This window comes from Phaethon aethereus, assembly GCF_964289735.1.
Source record: "Phaethon aethereus genome assembly, chromosome: 3".
Classification (NCBI taxonomy): domain Eukaryota; kingdom Metazoa; phylum Chordata; class Aves; order Phaethontiformes; family Phaethontidae; genus Phaethon; species Phaethon aethereus.
Genome location: NC_138576.1, coordinates 123,779,259 through 123,799,353, shown reverse-complemented (window position 1 = coordinate 123,799,353; position 20,095 = coordinate 123,779,259). Strand labels below are relative to the sequence as shown.

Below are 20,095 nucleotides of genomic sequence, written 5' to 3'. Positions count from 1 at the left end.
CTTCCTTCACTGCTGGAGCAGGCAAAGCTCTATTGAGCTGTTTAGTGTAACTATCATACATAACGCTGTACCATGTGAAGGCATGTGAAGTACAAATGCAGATGTAGGGTATACAATGTACTGTATAATTTGAGAGCGCGAAGGAGCCTGCGTGGGAACTGTTGCTTATATCATGTTCAGGACTTGGGGAAAAATAGAAGGTGAAGGGACCCAGAAAGATCGGTGCTTGCATTCTTTTCCTCCCCTTATTCCTCTTTGTCTGTGACAGTTATGCTTCCTTGTGTCTTGTCCAAAGCTATTCTAATTGAGTGGCAAATCTGTTGGATTTTGGATGTTGGAATAGTTCCAGGTATGCTGTCTATAAGAATAGTGCTCCAAAACTCGAGAGGGAGAGAAATCTTCCATTGGGAAAGCTTGTCTGTAACATGGATTTACGCATTATTCATGTATATGTTTCTCTTTGAAGTACTACAAGTTTTGATTTGTTTGTAATATTTTAAAGGTAATTTTGAACTGTTCTATTACATGGTTTCGAATATGGTTCATTATTTTCTTTCTTCCAGTTGTTTCAAGATTGGCGAATGTGACAAAATAGTCATTAAAAAGAAAATAATTACAAACATTATCTCTCCTTGAAAGACAGGTCTATACTTTCCATCTGTATCTATATGTAAAGTTTCTGTAGTCAGTAGAAAATGATGCCAGTTAACATGTAGCATTTGATAATTTGAATTTTCTTGATGTATCAAATACTTGTTCATTGTTATAAGTGCTGAACCATGAATAATTTACTGGCTTTCTCTTTCTATAATACGCAGTGTCTGCTGACTCTGAAGTTCAGTAGTCAACTCAAAAGTTTGCTGGAGCTGACTAATGATTCACCAGAGATTTTTGAGAGATATTTTGTCATCAATTTAAAGCTTGGAGAGGTTTGCTGTTGCAGCCATCTGGTAATTCTTGGTTCTCTGGAGGAAAGAGAAGCCTTTTGATAAAATAGATCAAAGCATTCTGCTGTTTCAGTGACTGATACCTATAAGTAACTTAAGTTTTTCAAAATGATTTCACAATGCCTGTCTCATTTGCCAAACTTTTGCATTCTAGTTACAATACAATATTGGTCATGAATTATATCTTAATTATATTTAAATTGTTATTTAAATACTTCTCCCCACAGATAATTTACAGATCTAAGTGTTTTCTAAACCCAGAGATTTCTAATTACCAAATACGCTGTCATGATTAATAAAATCGGTGATAAATGTTGTTGTTCTTTGTACTAACTGTACAGTTAAGGGTACTCTCTGTACTTCTGCTATACCATAAGCCTAAAATATAGATGTACCTCTTAGACAGTAGGTGATATACAACTATGGTGTAAAAATATGTGTCATACTATTTCTAGAACTAGTTCTGTTGGCAGTTGGAATTCTGGCATGGGGTTTGCAGATGTTTGGCAGTGAAGAGAAAATATGGAGAGAAAGACTTAGGACAGGAAGTGTGCACTGCAATGTCCACTTGAAATGAGACCAATCTAATGCTGGATTGTATGTACGCATTTGAGATTTGTCTGGAATCAGGATGTTGTTTCTATTCCATCAGACATTCCGGATGTGCAATTGCCATGACCACACATGTCCGGTCTTCTCAAAGAGTGAGTTTATTGCATCACAAGTGTGGCACAAGCAGCCAAAACAGAATGATGAAATTGGCTTTTACTTTGCAAGTTGTTTAGTTAAAGGATGTCTGAGTGAGGTTTGGTGCTGTGTTACAGTAGAAGAAAAGGAAGGCATTAGCTTGTAATGCAGCGTACCTCTGTGCATGAAAAGAGGCGGTATTCTCTTGCTAGGGTGAGGTAGTGCACAAAGGAACTAAGGAGATGTGTTTGCACCGTTCACTCTTCCTTATATTAGATGATCACTGTAATGACTGATGTACTGCCAAAAGAATATAATTAAGCCTCATATGTCATGCTGTCCTTAATTAAAGCCTATCAAGGAATTTGAGAAATAGTTCATGTCTTGGGATGTAGCCTGTACCATCCTAACAGCTATATATAGTGTTTATTAATAGGTTAGCCTTATTATCATTTAACCATTCAAAGTATAGTATCGGCCAAATGGCAGATGTCAGTGAGTATTGGATAGTTACCACAAGTTCTTCAAACTTACTGTTCTTTCTTTAGGTAGTTTGGAGAGAGGAAAAGACTTCTATAGAGGCTGAGTTTTTAGGGACTTAATAAATTTAAAATGGAAACTAGATAACTAATAAGATACTAAATGCTCAGCAAATAGAATGATGGGAGTTTAGTGAAGGAAGTGCTAACTTTACACATGTTAAAATTTCCTTGAACTCAGATTTAAAAGTGGCATATAGATAGAAGAAAATTCCACGTACTTGTGCTTCTTGTTATTATTTAAACTTTTCAGTGAGCTATCCAAGATATGTCTGGTGCTCTTGTTTCTCATTAAGCCCACAAACAATGGTAAATTTGTAATTCCATACTTCATAATCTTACACAGTTTTAGGTTCTGACTGCTGTATCTGTGAATCAGATGCATATGCTTACCTGATTCTTTACCTCCTTGTCTGCTTGACATGTGCTTCCTAGCAGCTACAGTTAACTTTTTTTTGGTCTTTGTTTTTTTGTTTTTTTTTTTTTCAGTGTGGGAACTTTGCTGTTTTGGTGGATGTTCATATTTTGCCTCAAGGCTCCAGTAAAGACACCAGCTGGTTTTCAGATCATGAGAAAGAGGTACAACAAATATCAATTCTACTTCAAAAGCATGTGGCTGCAGGGAAGATGTTGGATTGCCTTGAACTGTTCAGAATTTTCCAGTGTTACAAGAATATTGTTAGTTATACCTAACTGTCAACGGTTGCTGTGGGACCCCTAAGTCAACCATATGTGCTTTTTGGGTCACTAATGACCACTTTCAATTTGCCTTTTAAGTTTTAAACTCTGTATGTGTGCATACATGCATGTGTGCATGCTGTTTTGATTCTTCTGACTTAACTTTTAATTTTAAAAACATATCTCTCATGAATGTTTGTAAATTATCCTGAGTGATATAAACCAGATTGTGACAAGTATTACTTTTGCAGAGCTTGTTGGTGAAATGTCTTTCTATTAATTGTTTTTTCCTCCTTCCAAGAATGATCTTGCATTTAGAGAGTGCAAGAAAACATAATGATGATGCATGATAAACTGTAGTAGAACCATTGTATCTTATGAAAAGAAACTCCCAATCTTTATTTTTAAGTCTATCATTTGTATACCCTGACATCAGATGAAATTTTGGAAAATCAGTGCATCAGTGACCAGCAAAATTATGAATGTAACTTTCTTCAGAGTCTGTGTGATTTCTGCTACAGTCTTGTGATGAGTTACTGGCGGGAGTCTTCCCCTATTTCGCTCTGCGTGGGAACTTGAGAAGTTCCCTATTGAAAACGAATGCAGGACATGTTTCAAATGCCTGTGGACTTTCCCGCAAGTCTCTGTTACGGTAATTTTCAGCAGATAGCTTTCCTAATAATGGCATAATTAACTTGTCACTGCAGAGCATCCCTGTACGTCTCAAAGTAATATGTTTAAATAAAATGAAAAGAAACAAAAAATTAATATCCTGGGAGAGTGAAAGCAGAATATTTAACAGCATGCGGTTCATTTCATTTTTGCTTTATTAAGCAGAGAAAGAAGAAAATAAGTGGAATCTTTTTAGACTACTTTTTTCTGATTAAATGAATACTCATTACCCCTTCTATTTACAACCAGTTTTACTATCCCAGTTATCTGACTTTTAAGTGTTTTCAGAATGTATTTTGTAAGACTGACAAAATAAAAGATACGAACTTCAGGAAATTAGATCATGATTGATTTAATAAAGAGGCATGACAGGGCAGCATTCATTACATTTCTGTGACCGCACATCTTGAGTGAAGTACAAAGGTTGCATATTTTTGACAACTGAGGGGTGATTCCAATAGCTTCAGAGTTTGCTTCCTGAAAGTCCTATGCAGACTCCTTGTTAAAGTGGGAAAAAAAAGGTCAGTAAGGCATTATAGGCAAATTATGCCTAGCTGTTTTTTTATGAGAGCTTTTATATATCCATCACAAGCAATTTTCTACATTTTTGTTTTTTCCAAATTCTGGCAAATACTAATGGTGGTACAGCCTCTTTGCCTGCCTGTGGGAAAAGCAGATCCCTCTTAGACCACTCATAAGACAAACACGTTTTCTGGTGGTCCACCGCTTACCCTGGATGAAAGTTGGTGGCTGCTGTTTGAAGCAAATGGAGCCCAACAATGCAGTCCCAGGCAGGAGAAGGGAGCAGCGCTGGCCTGTCAGCTGCCAGCTCCTGCTGGAGCGTGGGTCATGTAGAGCAGGCTAGGAACTAAATGAATGCCCATACACATGAGGCTGGTGTAGGAAAATACAGTGCATATTGTCTAGCTGGGCATTGTAAAGACTGCGCTTTGTGTGCTGCTGTCACATGCGTTGTACATAGAATCATCTTGGGATTGCTGTGAGATGCAAATTCAGGCATTTGGGAGTTTTTCTCTCCACCCTTCAAATTGCCCTGCCCTTCCTGTCCTATCTCTTCCCCTGGCATAACGAAGTCCAAGTTTTATCTTTGTGCTTCGAGAAACATTTCTTTTAACTGATTTTTATTCAGGTCATTGCTATGATCTCTCCATACACGTATACAAGGTCTTGGTTACAAGTTCTTTTTAGTGGTGGAAAGTACGTAGAGACGATTGTCTTGAAGCCTGCTCTTGGTTATGCTTTGTTAAATGTAGGTCTATATAGTTCTTTGTGGAGAACCGCTTAAATAATGTTTCCATAAACATAACAACTACAATATTTTCCCTGTAAAATAAGGAAGTCTATGCTAATCTTTATTGTTGCAGAGGGAACCAAATGCACACTATGTTTCCACTGCTTTCTAGACCTTTTCATTCTAACCTGAATGCATAGTCCTGTGAAGGAATGTGTAATGAGATCACTTTAATGAGTTAAACAGAAGAATAAGTAGATAAAGTATTTTATAATTGTACTCTTCAAGCAGAAAGGAAAATGTATTTCTTACTGTAAGGAGAAAATACTGTTTGTGGTTGACCAATATATATGCATTGCTTTCATTTAGAGCAATACTTTAAAAATTTGTTGCTCTGCATACTTTCTAGACTAATCAAAAGTAAATATCAATCCCAGGTATTTTAGTTTAGATGGTAGTAATATAATTTTATCTATTGTTCAAACACTGTAAAAAGGTAAAATGATATTTTTGTGTGCCACAAAGTATCGTTTCAGTGAGCACATAGTTATGCACAATGAAAAATGAGAATATTGAGGGAAAAGTCTCAAAGATGTGTGTATATATTAATCTGAAAATTTATTCTGGTATTAAAGAGATTAATTTTTCGCTTTTATTCCTTTTTTTTTCCCCCCCTATGGCTGTTCTGGCTGAAGGGTTTGTTCTTCTTGAGTTGTATGTGTTTTTTATTGTGGCTTGTTGAAGAAAGTTAGAAATATATGAATGGTGATGTTTAGGAGCAGAAAAATCAAAATGAATTAGAGAAATTAGGTTGCTGTGACCTAATTAGCTCTGAGTCTTCCCCCCCCCCCCCCCCGAATTACACTGAATTTGAACCAAAATACCTGTTGTGGGTCATAAGAATTCTTGCAGAGAAATAGTGTGTTGACAGTTCCTGGGAGGATTTTTTTATAATATTCTGCTTAAATAGCTAATGTTGTGATACATTTTTAACATGTATTTTTTCCTGCTTTGCATACAAATGAAACTAATTTGCTGTTCAAAAATGATTAGTATTGTCATATAATGTATTTCATCTGCCAAGTGGGAATTTAAAAATATACTTCCTCTCTTGTTTCGTAGCAAAATTGTTTGATCCAACTCCTGCCACCTTGTTCCCATTAATTTCCTGAATTATGTGCTTCTCGCCTCTATGTAATACATTAGTACTTATCGGCAGATAACATTTTCACTTTCTCTGTGAAAGGGAGAGATTTTTGTATTGATTTCTGTTGTGTGTCTGTGGGAATGTATGTAAATTTAGATCTAAGTAGGCCGATGATTACTCTTTCAGGAGGTCTGCATGCTGCTAGAAGAAGTTGTTGCTTCCAGGGTCAAACACTACTTGGAAGTGCCTAAACAACGTGGTCAATGGAAATCAATGGAACATGCACCATGTGGTCCTTTGTTTCTTACCGGTAAAATAAATTACTTACTTTATCTTACTTTATTTTACAACAAATTATGGTGTTAACTGCTGTTCTTTATTTTTTCCATGAGAAATTTGCCATCGGGAAAGCTAGTAGGCCTGAAATAGCCGGTGTTTGGGTCTGAAATTACTTCAGCTATGTTAGTGAAAAAAGTGAAGTGAGTTTTAATTTTCTGTGTCATTGAAAAATGAACATAACACTTGTACTATTAGTATGAGAGCCTATCACTAGAATGAAAAAGAATCAATGGTGTAATCCTGGGTCCTCCAACGTTAATGGATATCTTGCTGGTTTGTTAAGTCTCCTTTCCACTTGAACATTTAGTTTAGAAGTTTTTTATTTAGAAATAATATATTTACTTCTCCCTCTTCTGATAATCTGTTCATTCTTAAAAAGTTGCTATGATGTGATAAACAACATTTGTCATTTCACCTGTGTTACTGCAGGTTTGGCAGTAGTGTCAATGACCTTGGGAGTAACTATTGCGCAGAAGAGAACAGTAGTAAGAGAATTTGCCCAAGTGGAACTTTTTTTTAATTATTTTTTGTGTTTTTTGTGTCTGTGAGAGGGTGGTGAGCCTAATAAGTGCAATTTCAATACATGCATGTTTTAAACTAAAGATAAGAGTATATTAAAGCGCTATAGCTTGTGCTTTAATGTTAGATCAGCTTTGGGGCTAAACGGCTTGCCAATTTTTGTTTCAAGTTCTTTCACTAGCTGTTCTGGTCACCATGGTGGGTTTTACAGCTGATAGACTTATCTGTTGGTGTTATATCACACAAGTAATTTATTTTTAAATACCTCTTAGGAAATAGTGACTTTTTTTTTTTTATTACCAGCCTGGAGCATGTTATAAACTTTCTGTCACAGAAAATAAAGGCTGGAGTAGTAAAGCCCTGTGTTGGCTATGGTTTCTCACATTTCCTTAAATATATTGAAATGGATCTCTACTGAAATATGAATTCTGCAATGAAAAGAATTGCATACTTACAATATGCAGTCAGTATACTGATACAAATTTTTTAATTCCATGTATATTATATTAACAGTTCCAATTCGGAACAAATTCTTTGCCTCTCAAAACGTTTTCAGTTACTGAAAAGGTATATTCCTATAGAATTCTAGTTGATGGTTGCAGCTTTAAACACTATTATTAATAGGTGTTTTTAGAAAAGAGGTTAAATACTGTATGGTTGGCTTCTTATTGCAAAATTTTAAGCATGTATGGGAGCCAGATTGTTATGGCACGACAGGAACGTTTTTTTCCACCCACAAGAACACAATACTGCATGAGTAAAAAGTGCTTCAGGACACTAAAGGATTTTCAAATCCTTTTTTCCTTGTGAGTTGTAACCACATTTTATCCCTTTAAAATATTATTAATGTTTGTAAAGCACATGAACTTTCAGATCCCTGTACTTTTCTGGTTTTGAGTGAACAAACAGAATTTTCTTACAATGAAAGCAGAGGGATGTTACAGAAGGTGGGATCAGAATTTCTGAGATTTGTTGAGGTTTCTCTGTGTTTTCTTTTACCAAGTGATATTTTTTATTATTTATTTTTTAAAGTTTCCTGCCTCAGTAAAAAGCAGGTTTTCAAAACCAATGATTTGTAGGATAAAACTGCCAGACCTGATAATTGTTTTTATATATGCAGACAGATGCAACACTAATTTGAGGGTGTTGGTGAGATTTTAGGGTCTTATATTTTCTGTTATATCATGAACTTTTCAGTAAAAATAGTGGCATGCTGTCCCAGGGTTGTGAACTGATCTTCTGCTTGACTCTTCCCCTTATTTCCTGAAAATGAAAAACTTGGGCATATGCATTTGAGGAGGTCATCAGTAATATCTGTGACAGTTTTAGATTAAAGAATATTTACTTTGGATGAGGCAGAATTACTGTTCCATCGGTTGTCTGCAGTTAATCTCACTGTCATTAATTAACACTAAAGAAATAAAGTCTGTGATAACGAACAGTCATGTTGAACTTAATTTCCAGGTCTATCTCTTTCCTCTTCTTTCCGCCTGCTTTGCTGAGGGCTGTAATTTGTAAGAAAGGAGTGCTTTGTTCAAGTCCAGGAATCAAGTTTATTCAAGTTACATTCAAGTCTGTTCTTACCTGAGAAGTAAATAACAGAATAGGTGGGTGTTCACCGGAGTAACTGGGACCTATCTCTAAGGGACTGACCCTTTCAGGCGAGCCACAAGTCTAATAGCCTTCAGCAGTAATCATCCCTGAAGTGTGGCTCCAAACCCTTTTGTATTTTGCCTTCCTCTCTAGGATCACAGGTTCTGTTTGTAGACTACAAAGATATGTTTTTGTGTTTTTTCACAAACAGATGGAGTGCAAGATAGCTGGCCTGTGTTTGGCTTACAGTGTTTTGTAGTATACAAAGAAATGCGCAAGCTCGGTATGTGGCTAACTACATACGCATACTGTAGGTGCTGCTGGTGAAATGTTTAAGCTTGCAGCTATTGTTGCATTTGGAGGTTATTAAAAGGTTTTGAGCTCTTCAAACTGAATGTGGTTTCTTTTGCTCGAAGTTACGCAAGTCTGTGTCTAGAGTTTCACTGCTGAAACCCCCCGCTATTGGAAGTAAGAGTCTATGTATAGAAGAAACATTAAGATGCTTATTAGCTGGTTATTTACTACTACAAATATCACAGGCCAGGATTCCACCCCATTTGAACTCACATCTTTTCAGGTCAATTTTAATTAGTTTGCTCTCCACATTGCAGGATGTATTCAAAATTTATTAGACTCAGAATTATTAGACCAGTATTAGTAGGATTTTAGGCTACCTCTAATATCAATACATGTTGTATTAGGATTTTCATCAGAAAGGGAAGCCAAGCTACCTTCCTTTGATCTCATCCTGCTCTTTAGGTCTGCTCTGTTGAGCAGAGAAGGCTGCTGTTAAACTGGCTACCATGCCTATTTTGAACAGCAAGATTTCACCTATCACAATTTCTTTTTAATATTAATGTTATATTAAGATTATTTAATACCACCTTTCAGTTTTGTGGCACATAATATAAATATCCATGCATGTTACTTGTTAATATACACTTCTTTTTCATTTAAGTTACACCCACACAGCAGTGTGTGGTGGGTCGCATACCATCTCGTTAGGAAATCTGTGGGTGTTACACACAGGAGTAGAAAGAAAGAAAGAATGGAAAAATGAGAGAAAGTAGCCAAGACAAGCAAGTTCTTCCTATTCTTCCTTCTGTCTGAACCATTTCCCCACCCCTCCCAAATGACCAGTATGAACAATTTGCCAAAGTAAGCTTTAATTTAGTCTTTCGATATAGGCTTTGGTATAAACTCTGTTTCCTGTGTTTAATTAATGTCCAAACATGTTTGATTTTGGGTTGTTTTATTTTTTAAGAGAAAATTAAAATAGGGTGGATTTTCAAAGGTTTAATTCTGCCTGCATCCAATTTTCATGGCCAAAATCATGCAAGAAGGGCATTGATCAGGTATGGTTAAAGAATATAAGCCATCCAATAACAAAACCCATGTGTTAATGAATTTCTCTTGTTCATTAAAAAAATCCCAACCCATTACTTCACTTTACAGATATTTACAGTTAGAACTTACGTTTTTCTATATATGCGCCATACGTTTTCACTTTGCACCACTTGCACTACTGAGTATCACATACTTGTTTTTAGTGATGTTAAGCATCTTACTGTGTGATAATGCTCACCCACTGTAGACTTAAATAAGGTAAAAGCAGAGCCTGTTTTTTCATGTTCCATAGAAGGCGGCTGTTTTTGATTAAGAGCAATAAGAATTAAGTAACTAGAGGCTATAATGAGGACTGAGTGTAGATATTAAATACAAGAGAATGACAAAGGGAGGACTGTGGAAAATGAAGGAAGAAGGCAAAGTTTACATGGGCACAGAGGAAACAAAAAGGAGGATGTGGAAAGAAAATATGGCTGGTAGAAATGGAAGGAAGGAAGAAGGTATCTTGTAAATTGACCTTCTTCCCCCCCTCTTGAGGGAAGGCGGGGGGGACAAGTTAACTATGTTTATCCTACATGTAATTTTCAGATCTCTTCTCATTCCTTCCCTAGCATCCTTGTTGTTTTTCTTGGCTTGAAGGTGGAACATTTTTGCTCTGATTTCAGATCTTTTTACAGTCTCTTCTACAGTGAAAATAATTAGAGAGCATGCTGTCACATGGCACAATGAGCTCCCAGCTTGATTTTATCTGCATTCTTTGGGATTGTGTATATTTTAAAAAATGTTTTTAACCTAGTTTTCTAAGGAAATGGGACTTAGTGATCATGTTTTCTCTGTGTGTGTCTGTCTGTTATCTATCTTTTCCCCCAGCTGGTTTTTGCAAACGTGATTGAACTTTATTAACAGGTAGAAGTCTCAGACATTAAATTTTCAGACATTAACTTCTGATAAGCTTACTAAAATGAGAAACTGAAAGAAGTACAAGTGCTATTATGAATAGTTCAGCCTTACAAAGATCTGGAGTCAAAGTTCATGTCTTATTTAATATAAAAAAATGCATAAGATGCAGTTTCATAAGAGAATACATTTCTGTTCTGTTGCTTATGAAACACTTTGGCTCCTGTAAGCACACAAAAAATACACAATAAATCACGATAGTAAATATTCCGAACTGTTTTGGCCTTGCGTTTCAATTTGAACATTATGATGTTTTTAAGGAAAACATCCTTTTCAGACTGCCCTCGTTTTCTTTAGGAGTGTTCACTATTACTGTAGAACATGAAATATGTAAGATGTTTGTAGCATATGTTCCATCTTACAATCCTGTCGCAGCAAAACTGATTTCTTCCCACCGTTGCAGCTCTTAACTCTTACTTTTCTGCTGTGAAACTGTGTTTTGTTTGGTTTTAACTAGAATAATTTCACCTACCTTACTTAAAGAGCAACTCCACAAAAATTTGATAGGCACAACTGGAGGGAAAGTAAGCTATGGCAGATAAGCTACCACAGGGGACTGAGAAGCACAGAAGTCTTTTAAATTAACTTTGATGTTTGCAGTTGCACATTGTAATTTCTGTCTCTCAAAAGAATTATATTGCAGCTTCTTTACAATGGACTCCTTTATGATTTGTGGCCAAGTCCTGCAGTTCTTTGTGAACTTTAAACTTACATTCATCTGTCTGTGACAACAGAGCCTCATAGCTCCCTGAGGTATGCAGTAACTTATGCAATAACTTATGAAAAATGTTTTGATTAGCATCTTGTACTTAATATTTCCTGTATCGGCTTTAGATTACTTTGTTCCATTTTTTTACAGCCAGCTAATAGGGAATAAAGGCATCTTTTTTTCACCAAAACATTTTTCTTCTAGAAGATCAAGGTTATATCTTCTGATATTTTTATACCAGATAATTTAGTTATATATTTATTTTATATTTATTTGATAGCTTCTGAAATTTTTTTTTGTTCTTTTCTCAGTGTAGAAAATATTTGACAAGAACAAAAAATCCCATAGTTACGCACTGTTTGGGTATTTTCTTTTTAGTGATTTTTTTTTTTTTCCTTACCTTAGATTATGATATAATAGAATTGGGAGAAACTCCCAGAAGGGCAATAAAGATGGTCCAAGATGAGGAAATGCAATACAGGGAACAGATGAAATATAGGGAACAGTTAATTATGCTAGGAGTCTTCAGCCTGGAAAATACATGAATTAGGGAGAATGCAAGACAGATCTACAAAATAATTTCTTCTCTTCTTCTCTTCCAATTTGAGAACCAGAGGGCATCAGATGGAGGTATTTGAATCGCCATGGTAGTGAGCAGAACTGTGGAACTCTTTGCCAAAGGATAATTGGTATGATAAAAGCTTACACGGAGTCCACAGAACTGGACAAGAATATGGGAGAGTAATCAGGGGAGGGTACAGAATTCACAGAAATCTCCTTTGGTTCAATAACGGCCTGAGCTGAAAGAGCTTGGAGTCTGGGGGAGTATTGGGGAAATAGCCACATGCACTTTGCTCTTGTATTTAGTCTTCCCTTGTAGCCATTTATAGCGACTTTCACATGCAGTTCACTTAGCTATATCGACCTTTGATCTTACCCGGTGTGGCCTTTCTTATCATCGTACTTTTCTGGAAAAAGCCGGCGCTATAAACTGCAAACTCATTAATGTGTCAGAGAGAGTTGGTGTGTTTCAAAGATTGTCAGAGAAAGTTCTGCACTTTCTAGATTGAAGGATCCACCTTTGTCTTCCTGTTATTACACCGATATTTGCAGAGACTTTAGCAATTGCTATCTCTGTCTTTCATGGGACATGTGCAGCTGCAGCACCAGGTGGGATGAATGTGCTCTCCTTATTTTACTTCTTCCCTAGTTGCAGCTCCCATCTGAAGTTATTTATGGTCTTGGATAGGAAATGAAATAGTGTATTTTAAAGATACCCTTAATACAGTGTTTTATTTAGTTAGTATTGTATTGAAAAGAAATATAATTTATTCAAAACAACAGGGGAGTTGTTTTATTTGGTGTATTTTTGCGAAAAGAATTTGGTATTGGTTTTAACAGCCTTGACTTCTAATGTAAAGTGTTCATATCTGCTTTAATTCATTCTGTTTCTTTCTCTTGCTTCCATCTTGTTTCCATCTTTTGTTTGTCTCTTGTTTCCATATATTTTTTATGAAAAGAAAATAATTTATGAAAATTACTCTTAAGTATGTGTGTGTGCAAAAAGTGCGTTTGCATGCACAAATGTTGACAGCTACTCTCTTGTATACCTGTATAAGCTATAAAGGTCTTTGTAGAGCATCCAACTAGATCTGCATAGTAATTTTGCTGTTAGTACTTCAGTTTATGCAAAGACACATGTTTATGCAAATTTAAAGTTTATCTTTGGAGTTTTCATTATATAGTTAGGTAAAAAGTGGAATTATGTTTCCTCTTTCAGTTTATCAAAGCTGGATAGGAGTTAATAGGCAATTAATCTCTATCAGTTAAAAATGAAATTTAGAATACTGGTTTGATGCAGATGTTGCAGGTTAGGCAAGATGAACCCCACCTTTAATTTCTGATTTGATATTTTCTTGAGAATATCAAAATGACTCTCATCTAGGCCAGAGAACATAGATGAACCTTTTGAAAGAGCCCTTAGCATCTGTTTGTCCCAAGTGGGAATTCAGCATTTTTGGAATCCACATGGAGTGATTTTGAAAATGTGTCCCTAAGCACTTACTGTTTCTTATTTGACTGCCTGATTCTTTTTTCCAACATCTGTTCTTCTTGAAGGTGCTCTTTCTTGTGTGCTCTGTATAGGGTTTTTTTTTAAGCCTTCTCTAGTAACTTAGAAGCAGGGATACAGAGGATAGGATACTGGCGTACAGCTTCTTTGGACCCGTTTAAGCAGTAGGCACAGTTGGAACAAGCAGCAGATAGCTTTGGGTTTTTGGTTTTGGTGTGGGGTGGTTTTTTGGGGGGGGTGGTGTTTTTTTTTTTGTGCTCACTGTTTCTGTTGAAATTTTCAAAAGAATAGGTTTGACTTTAAATTATCTTCTCTCATCCTTTGTGAACATGGCAAATAGTATTTCTGCTAGAAGCATTTTATAGATTCTGTGGTCTGCATTTAATGGATGCTTAAATCCCATGTGTTGAAATGTGTGACCTACCAGAGAAGAAATTATTTGGTCAGTATGATAGACCTGACTTTCCTTAGCTGTCTGACTTTTACAAATATGTGTGTGGGATAGCTTGAAGACCGTGCTGCTTGGAATACGCTACAGATAAAGTACAGGAGTCATCCTCTTCTAGTGTAATACGTGTGTTCTGCTGAAGTAAAGCGTTTGCAAATGATGTCTGAATCTGGTCATATCTTTTGTGTTTTAGTGTAGAATGAATACAGCTTTAGGATTTAACTTTTTCAGCTTGGGTACATGTGATTGCACATATCACTTCCTAATATACATAGTGGGCTGCGTTGTTTAGATGAATACCAGGTCTACCTCTCGTGTGTTACAGAAACCACATACACTGCATTTCTGTTGTGCTTGTTACCCATGTGCGGAGAATGCTGTGTCTGTGTGCAGCCGTGGTGGCTGTGTGTTTGGGACTTCTGAAAAAAACTCTGAAAATCTATGTGTGTTACTGGGGCAGAGATTCTACGATTTTAGACCTGAGTAGTCTCGTTGGGCAGTGATAGGAGTTATGGGATTGTTGGTATGTTTACATCATGACCATTGTCAGTGTCCGGGGTTTTCGGGTAACTGTATGGTAGGAGGAAAATAGCTTGATTTAGTAAAAAACCCAGAAAACATGAACCAAACCCTACTATGAAAATACAAATCAAGTGGATGAAAAGGGAAATATGATTTCTAATGGGAAAAGAAAGACTAATTTTAAAAAATTAACCATGTTTGATAGCTTCTTTTTACATTTTACATTCAACTATATATTAAATGAGATGGAAAAACATGAGGATTTGATTTTTATTTTGAGATGAACTTTCAGGTTCCTTTAAAAAAAAAAAAAAGGAAAGTAAGTACTCTCTATTAAATGTTTCTAAAGAGAGCAATATTGTTTTGGTTACAATGTAAGCAAGAAAGAATAGGGATTTGAAATAAAACCTAAAAGAAATATGATTTCCCTAGAAATGTTTAGAGGAATTTACTTAATTGCAACCAGAAGTTTGACCTGGAAGTGTAACGTTTTGACCTTTTAGCTGCCTGGTTTCCTAAATGTGTTGTTTTGCTCTCTCTAAACTGTGAGAAAATCTGTTTTACACATCTTTAACCCTTGCATTCCCTGAAAGTCTCAATATAAAAGTCCACAAACTATCACCAGCAGTCCAAGAAAAACAAAAATTGTCATTACATTTAAAAAAAAAAAAATCATTATAGCTGTGTGTTGAACACTGAAGTCCTTTCTATTTTCGTTATAACTGGAAGTAATTGCGGGTGTAATTTCATGGTTAAATATGAATAGGAATTTCTTTTAAACTCTCCATGTTACCATATTACACAATAATACTTTCCTTTGTTCTTTTGTTCCTAAGTTTCATTGTCATATGATAAAGGTAGAGAGAAAATACAGCTTTTAAAACTGCAAACATTTTTGTGGGTTTATGTATATTTGGAAGATTTTTATAAGGCTTTACAGAAATCTGACCAGATAGAGATGGAGGGCCAATTCCTGAAAAAAAGTTATGCGTACTTTCTTTGCATAAGTAGTTCAGTGAGAGCAGTTATGTGCATTTGATTCACCATTGAAGGTACTAGGTATGTTGTATTTATTACACACTGAGTATTTCTATTGACTACAAAGGCACAAGTGACAGACCATAAACAAAACTACACCAGCAAAGCTTTGCAGGGCCTGGGCTTTAATGTATTAAAAACATATAGAAGTAAATAAACATTTAGTAGTGTAGCAAATAAGAAAGACTTTTAATTGAAAAGAGGAGGAAAAAAGTCCAGTGCAATCTTGAATATGCATTGTGGGCATAAACAGGACTTGATATATTCCATCAACTTCAAACAGATAAGAGATATCCTAATGCAGAGCAAATTACATTTATTCAGAGAGAAGCATTCAACCTGTGAAATACTCACTATAAAAATAATGGAAAACAAAGTTGTTTAAATTACAAGGCTTGCTTTAGAGAGGATAGAAGGTGACAGTCTTGTATTTGTTTACAGAGTATTTTTCTCTTATTCTTTTAATAAAGATATTTAGGTTGGGTTTTTTTGTGCCACACATGTGGATCACAGGATATGGGCAATGCCTGTCTGTTCCTTTTCTGTTTTCCTCCCATGGCACAGGACAGGTTCATGGTTTTTGGTCTTTTGTATAAAAGACCTTAGATTTGGTATTTAATATGGAGAAAGGCGATGTTTTGTGTACTTTTTTTGTACTTATTATCTGTTACACTGATGCCAGAAACTGCAAGATGCTGAGCTGCTTAATTCAGGTGGTCCTTTATAACACTGTATTCTTGAGTAAACTGAAGTGAGCAGTTGTTTACAAACCATTTTGCAGTCAGTTTCCAGCTCTTTGTACCACAGCCAGCACCTGCTTCACTGCTAGAGCTGAGTGGCACTGAGCAGATGATCACAATCATGGGTTGTTCTTGGTCTCTTTGGTGGTATCCACTTTGTGTGAGAGCAGAAGGAGATTGAGACTTATTTGGAAATAGAGCCTTTCAGCAGCTGACTTAATTACGGTCTATTTGTCAGCATTTAAAAAGAGAAAATACAGAAGGCTCCATTGTAGTGACCTTCCACCTATTTGCGATGCTCCAGAATTTCCTTATATTCTGAGTTGTTATAAACCTAAGTCTGTTGCATGAAAAAACAAAAACCCAGGAACCTCTGGCACAACTTGCTCTGTTCGGACAACAACGTGAAGCGCTTGTTGGTTCAAGTCCACACGTGTCTTTTAGAACTCACTTTCTTTTGAAGTTTTCCCTAGATGATAGGGTAGAAGAAAAGAGGAGTCATGACCATCAACACCTACTGCTTAGCTCCACTGGGCTATCCTAACAGGACTCCTCAAAGAAGACAGACAAGAACATTAATTACTGCTATACATCAGGATAGGCTTTGAAAAAACTAGCTTTTCACACTCATGCCATCTTTTTAAAGTTGTGCTGAAGATACCTGCTACTAGCTTTTCTTTCCCTCTCATTGTCTGCCATCATGTCTCCAGTGGCAGACTTGTCAGGCTTTTTTCACCAAACCCACAAGTTTTGTAGTCATGTGATACAATATATTCCTGACATTTTTAGTGACCTTTGCCTAGGGACCTTGTTATTCGTAGAAGATGAAAGTCTTGTCAGCTGTGGGAGCTGTAGGGTTAAAACCCTTTTCTCTCGGGGAAGAAGTTTTGCAGAAGTTATTTCCTATTACCAGGGGGAAAAACATAGAGCCTGGAAATGTGTGAAGGATTTGATTGACTTCATTTGAAAGTCTTTCAGCATTGTAGTATTGTCACCTGTGACAGTGTTGTTCCAATGAACTGTAAGTTCTGTCTGTTATGTGGAAATAAGCCTTTCAGAATTTTTGGTTGAGTTTCTGTGCTAGAAGAGACCTTGCTTTGTAGAGATTCTTGACATTTAAAGTACAAAATCCTCCTTTTCAAGTATTTCATGGCATCAAAACATTTCAGGAAGCTCGTGGATACTCTCAAGTTAAAAAACACAGAGACAGGCTTTCAGCCTGAAAGAGGCCTGTGCTTTAAAGGCGACTGTATGCATTCCCTAGTGCCCTGGAAGTCAAACTTGTCACCACCACAGTGTCTGTGTTTCATTTTAGCTAGAATCTACCTTTTATTACTGCAAGGAATTCAGTGATGTGAGTGAGTGACATTGCTCCATTTGAATACAGCTGTGTCTGGCCAGTTTGGAGGAGATACTTGGCTTGATGTGGAAATGTGGCATCAGACAGTTTTTAACTAAGCCGCTCTTCATGGTGATATAACCACTTCGAAGAGACTTTAGATGCTGCTGCTGCTGCTGCTGACTGGTCAGACAGTGTTTACCACAGAGTTTGTTTTCCAGTTCTCTCTGCCTTTTGGCTGGTAGAGATGGGTGCCTTTCTCAGCCTTCCTCTCAGCTGTCAGGCTCGTTCCAGTGGCTAAAGGAGTCCAGGCACGTGGCTTCCTCTGGAATACAGTTTATATGCTCAAGTCAGTGAGGATTCATAAATAGCATTCTGTTCATATGTTAAAGCCCATCACATGCAATTAATAATATGGTCATTGAATCTGAGATCAACAAACGGCTGAAATCAAATCTTGTCTCCTATTAGAATTGTCTGTGGTAATGGTACACTGACCATCAAATATACTGCTCTATGTTTATCTACTTGAACGCATTAGCAGGTGGTGCTAGCTATTATTGCTTATACATTATGGATGGGTTTCGAGAGACTGTATCTTAAGAGCTGTTTTCCAGGACTGGATCAGCCTGCCTCTCCATCTCAAGTATTAATGAGGGGAAGATGGTCTTTTTCCTTCAGAGCTGGCATGTTCTCAGGACCTTCATCAGGTGTATTTCTCATCTTGCAGCCAGATGGTCTCATACATGCTTGTTTTCTCAGTTCTTTCCTCCAGAATACCCAAGACAAGCAGGCTAAGAAACGCCTTCTCCTGGATCCAATTTGGTCACTACCGTTCTGATTGCAGAGTGAATTCTGCACCTCTCCTGCTAGAAGAGAGTCCTACAACCCTGCTGTTTGATTTCATAAAATTGCTGAGTCCAGTTTCACTGTTAATGGCTCTCATTCTGAAGGTTTTAGACAGTGTGCCATGTCCAGCTATCAATGTTTTGATAGCAGAGAGGATTCTACTAGGCATATCTCATCCTATCTTGATCAAGCTCATTTAAAGGTTAATATCTGTCTTCTAGTCAGGGACCTTGCTCCCTGACAGGAACTAAGTCTTGTCCCTACATCCTTGATGGGATAGATCTCTCACCTGTTTGTGTTGGCAACTGGCCTGTGTTCAGAAGATTTAGCAGATAGAAGAATAGCACTAATACTTATAAAATTGTGAAAGAGTAAGGAGAAAAAAAATCAGTAATCTGTTTTTGTCTATACTTGGTTTAAGCTGACTGTAATGCACCCTGGAAAAAGACAGAGGCAAATTACATCACTGAATTTATTTGCAGGTATAAGAGTTTGCAAGATCAGACCCTGCAGCAAGACTTACTCACTCAATACAGCACCCAAGTCTTTTTTTGTTTTCCTAAGTCCATACTTCATGTATATAAATTCAATGGCCTGAATGTTTCTCCTTAGATATTAAACTTTTTTTTTAAGTTTATGGGCTTTATTTTATGTTGATCATTACGTATTTTCCTGTGTCCTTGCTTGTGATATCCCTTGAAATAATTACAATTTTAAAAAATAGTTTAAAAATTCTTTGAACTGAAGACAGAATGGATGGAAGAAATGGATGTCAACCTGAGCTAAGTTGTTCGGAAACCCACTATTTGGTGTATAAAAATTTGCACTAGGTGAAGATGCTTGTTATCATTAACTGAAGTTGGTTGGTTTGGAGGGGTGGTGGTGTATGTGTCTGAGATTATACAGAAACTCTGTAGCTATTCTGAACACCAGAAAAGGGGCAGGAAAACTAGCTTTTTGTATCTGCTGACTTGCATCCGCTGTCCCTGGTCTGTCCTAGACTTTGACTTAAACTTACATGCCAACGTTTGATTTTGAATCACTTCTAAATTAGAAATGGCGACCTACTCTGGAGCACACACTATGAACATGTACATTTGTTTTGGGGAAGGAAAACTGCATGGTTAACAGTAGGTTTAGAATAAAAGGTTCCCTTTTTGTTTACAACTGATCAGGAATTTGGATTTGGTGGTGAATAATTTTAAGTGAAGAAATATGACTTCTAAAAAGCAGTGTAATAATATGTCTGTAGAGCACTTTGAAGATGAAAAGCTCTATATACTGTAAACATTATTACTAGTATAGCTTAATCTGTGTGAAATAATTAATCTAGCATAAGCAAAATGTAGATTTTTAAATGTACAATATAGTATGTCAGAAAGTCTAATGCACTTACGTATTTATTTTCACATTGTAACATAAGAAATTTATCCTCTTATTTTTTTAATATCTGTGTGTTGCAATGGTTTACTTTGTTGTTACTTTCCAAACATAGAGGCAGTCCTAATCCAGAACAACCTGTCAGAAGTGTGAAATGTCTAGGCTGGGAGGAAAAATAGGTGGGGTTTTTTTAAAGGTGATATAAAAATACTGTGCGATGAGAAGTAGGTGCCCGTCAGATACAGAAATGTTTGGGGGGCAACTGGCCTTCTTAAGCGTGTACTGTGGCTTTGGAGAGACTTGACTGAATTTAGTTAGAGCC

General features: G+C 36.5%; 1 protein-coding gene across 1 annotated transcript in view; it reads left to right on the top strand.

The window, feature by feature from the left end:
* Window positions 1-20,095, top strand: part of SLX4IP (SLX4 interacting protein) — a gene marked incomplete at both ends in the record, with an annotated part of 72,542 nt that overhangs the window by 30,939 nt on the left and 21,508 nt on the right. Inside the window, 2 exon segments of the mRNA XM_081998628.1 lie at window positions 2,663-2,752; window positions 6,109-6,232. Of these exon segments, the coding sequence (XP_081854754.1) occupies window positions 2,663-2,752; window positions 6,109-6,232 (214 nt within the window).